The following is a 2,462-nucleotide window of genomic DNA, read 5'->3' as shown; positions in this document are numbered from 1 at the left end:
CACAGGGAAGTAGAACATATTGAAGCATATTACCTTTCTTGAAAAGAACATGTTACTAGAATGGGTTGTGTCTGAAATATGTTCAAATTAATATGTCATGTCACAACTGAGAATTAAAATGGCTATGAAAAAATAGAGATATAGGTATAATGGAGATCACCTGAATAATGGTAATTTAAGGCCTAAGAACTGATGAAAATGCCATATTATTTAAGTAAAAACATAAAATTTTAATAACATTTGTCAACAGTCTAAAACAAACAAAAGAATCAAATCGACTCTCACAACCTCATAATTTGTAGAAAAGCCATTGTTTCTAACTGAATTTGCAAATGTTCATTCCAAATTAAATGATACCATTTACATATACATATGTAATCAATTGTGTCACAATATTTTCTGTTAAATTGGATTAGTCATTTTCCTTATTCTTTCATTCCATGTGTTATATTGAGGTTAAGGCTAGTCTATGTGTGAAAAGTAGATTCAAATGTAATGTGATGGGATAGGGAATCATCATAGACTACATATTTGTAATTTATTTTCAAAGTATTCCTTGAGAGGATGTGTGTTCTCTGGATAATTATATCATACTTTAAAGGTTTCTCTGCTTTGTACAACCTTGAATTCTTAAGTGATCACTAAGGGACAGAGAAACCCAATAAGGAGGCAGTATCATGGGAACAACTATGGAAGTGTGTGCGGGGCGTGGGGGTGTTTATAGGCATGTGGTACACATAGCTGAATTGATATGTATGCATGCACTGTATATTGATAAATGTTAAGTCTGCAAGTCTTCAGGAGAAAAACATAAAATTTCAGTAAACTAAATTAAATGTTTCGAGTACAAAGTTCCAAGAGAGACCAGAAGTGTCTGTATTGCGGAAAGTTTACTCACATTGTCCATCTTGTTTCAGCACTTTTCAAAGGAGCAACACATTTGGAAAAATGTATCATAAAATTCTATCCAATCTTGAAAATTGTTGAGCCAAATGGGGTTTTTGCTTCATATAAAATAACAGAACCCAAGGAGTTAGAAGTCCTTCCACAACATGCATTTAAAGGGTAATTTTTTGAGGTATAATGAATAAGAAAAATCTGGCAAATTTAAAGCAGAATGTGTATTTAAAAGGCTAAATGTTCTATGCAGATCTAAAAGAAATCAGAAACCAAAGATGAGGAACCACACTGTCACAACCTTCCTCTTACTTGGACTGACAGATAACCAACAACTGCAGGTTCTTATCTTTATCATTCTCTTCTTCACCTACTCACTGAGCTTAACTGGAAATCTGGCCATCATCTCCCTCATCTTAGTGGATCCTCACCTTAAAACAGCCATGTATTATTTCCTTAAAAACTTTGCTGTCTTAGAGATCTCCTTCACATCTGCAAGCATCCCCAGATACTTGTATAGCATAGCAACAGGTGACAAAACAATTACCTATAATGCCTGTGTTGCCCAAGTATTTTTTACCGACCTCTTTGGTGTAACTGAATTTTTCCTTCTAGCTGCTATGTCCTACGACCGTTATGTGGCCATCTGCAGGCCACTGCACTATTTGACTACCATGAATACCGCTGTCTGCAGAAGACTTGTGTTTTGTTGTTGGGTAGCTGGTTTATTTATTTTAATTCCCCCACTTAGCCTCGGCCTAAATCTGCAGTTCTGTGATTCTAATATCATTGATCATTTTATCTGTGATGCTTCCCCTCTCCTTAAAATCTCTTGTTCAGACACTTGGTTCATGGAGCACACAGTTCTCATCTGTGCTGTACTGACTCTCATTATAACGCTGGTGTGTGTTGTTCTCTCCTACGTTAATATCATCAAGACAATTCTTAGATTCCCTTCTGCCCAACAAAAGCAAAAAGCCTTTTCTACCTGTTCTTCCCACATGATTGTGGTTTCTATCACCTATGGCAGCTGCATCTTCATCTACATCAAGCCTTCTGCAAAAAAGGAGGTGGCCATCAATAAGGGTGTGATGGTTCTCACTACTTCCATTGCCCCTATGCTAAACCCCTTCATCTACACACTTAGGAACAGGCAAGTCAAGCAAGCCTTCTGTGATTCAATAAAAAGAATTATAGCATTTTTCAAGAAATAAGGCAGGGTGAAACCCAGTAACCATGCAACGGTAAACTTCCCAAACTTCTTAGTCAAGTTGATTTTTCCTGAACACTCTTTCCCATTGTATTCAACAGACATTCCTGCTCCCACAAACCTCTATTAGGATCACAACCTTCCATATGTGCTAATAGCTTTCAGAAATCATAACCCTGTTTCACTTGAAAATAAAGAATACCAGAAAATGATAAAGTAAAATAAAACAGAGAAGGGATTGCCAGCTTTTAGACCTTAAGCAAAAAAAGTAAGTCACCATTGTTTCTTCTAATTCAAAACTTTCAATTGATTAATTTGCTAACCCATTTAATGGATATTAGTGTGTATTGTTCCT

General features: G+C 35.9%; 1 protein-coding gene across 1 annotated transcript; it reads left to right on the top strand.

Moving 5' to 3' along the window:
- Positions 1 to 1,175: 1,175 nt before the first annotated feature.
- Positions 1,176 to 2,111, top strand: Or6c203c (olfactory receptor family 6 subfamily C member 203C). The gene has a single exon (NM_001423212.1). It carries the CDS (start codon positions 1,176 to 1,178, stop codon positions 2,109 to 2,111), a length of 936 nt encoding a protein of 311 aa, NP_001410141.1.
- Positions 2,112 to 2,462: the final 351 nt, after the last annotated feature.

The sequence above is a fragment of the Rattus norvegicus genome, chromosome 7, assembly GCF_036323735.1.
Source record: "Rattus norvegicus strain BN/NHsdMcwi chromosome 7, GRCr8, whole genome shotgun sequence".
Taxonomy (NCBI): Eukaryota; Metazoa; Chordata; class Mammalia; order Rodentia; family Muridae; genus Rattus; species Rattus norvegicus.
This window is presented reverse-complemented; position numbering and strand designations above follow the sequence as displayed.

Excerpts from the sequence above, each read along its gene's own strand:
- Or6c203c (NM_001423212.1), top strand. The coding sequence starts at position 1,176 with ATGAGGAACCACACTGTCACAACCTTCCTCTTACTTGGACTGACAGAT.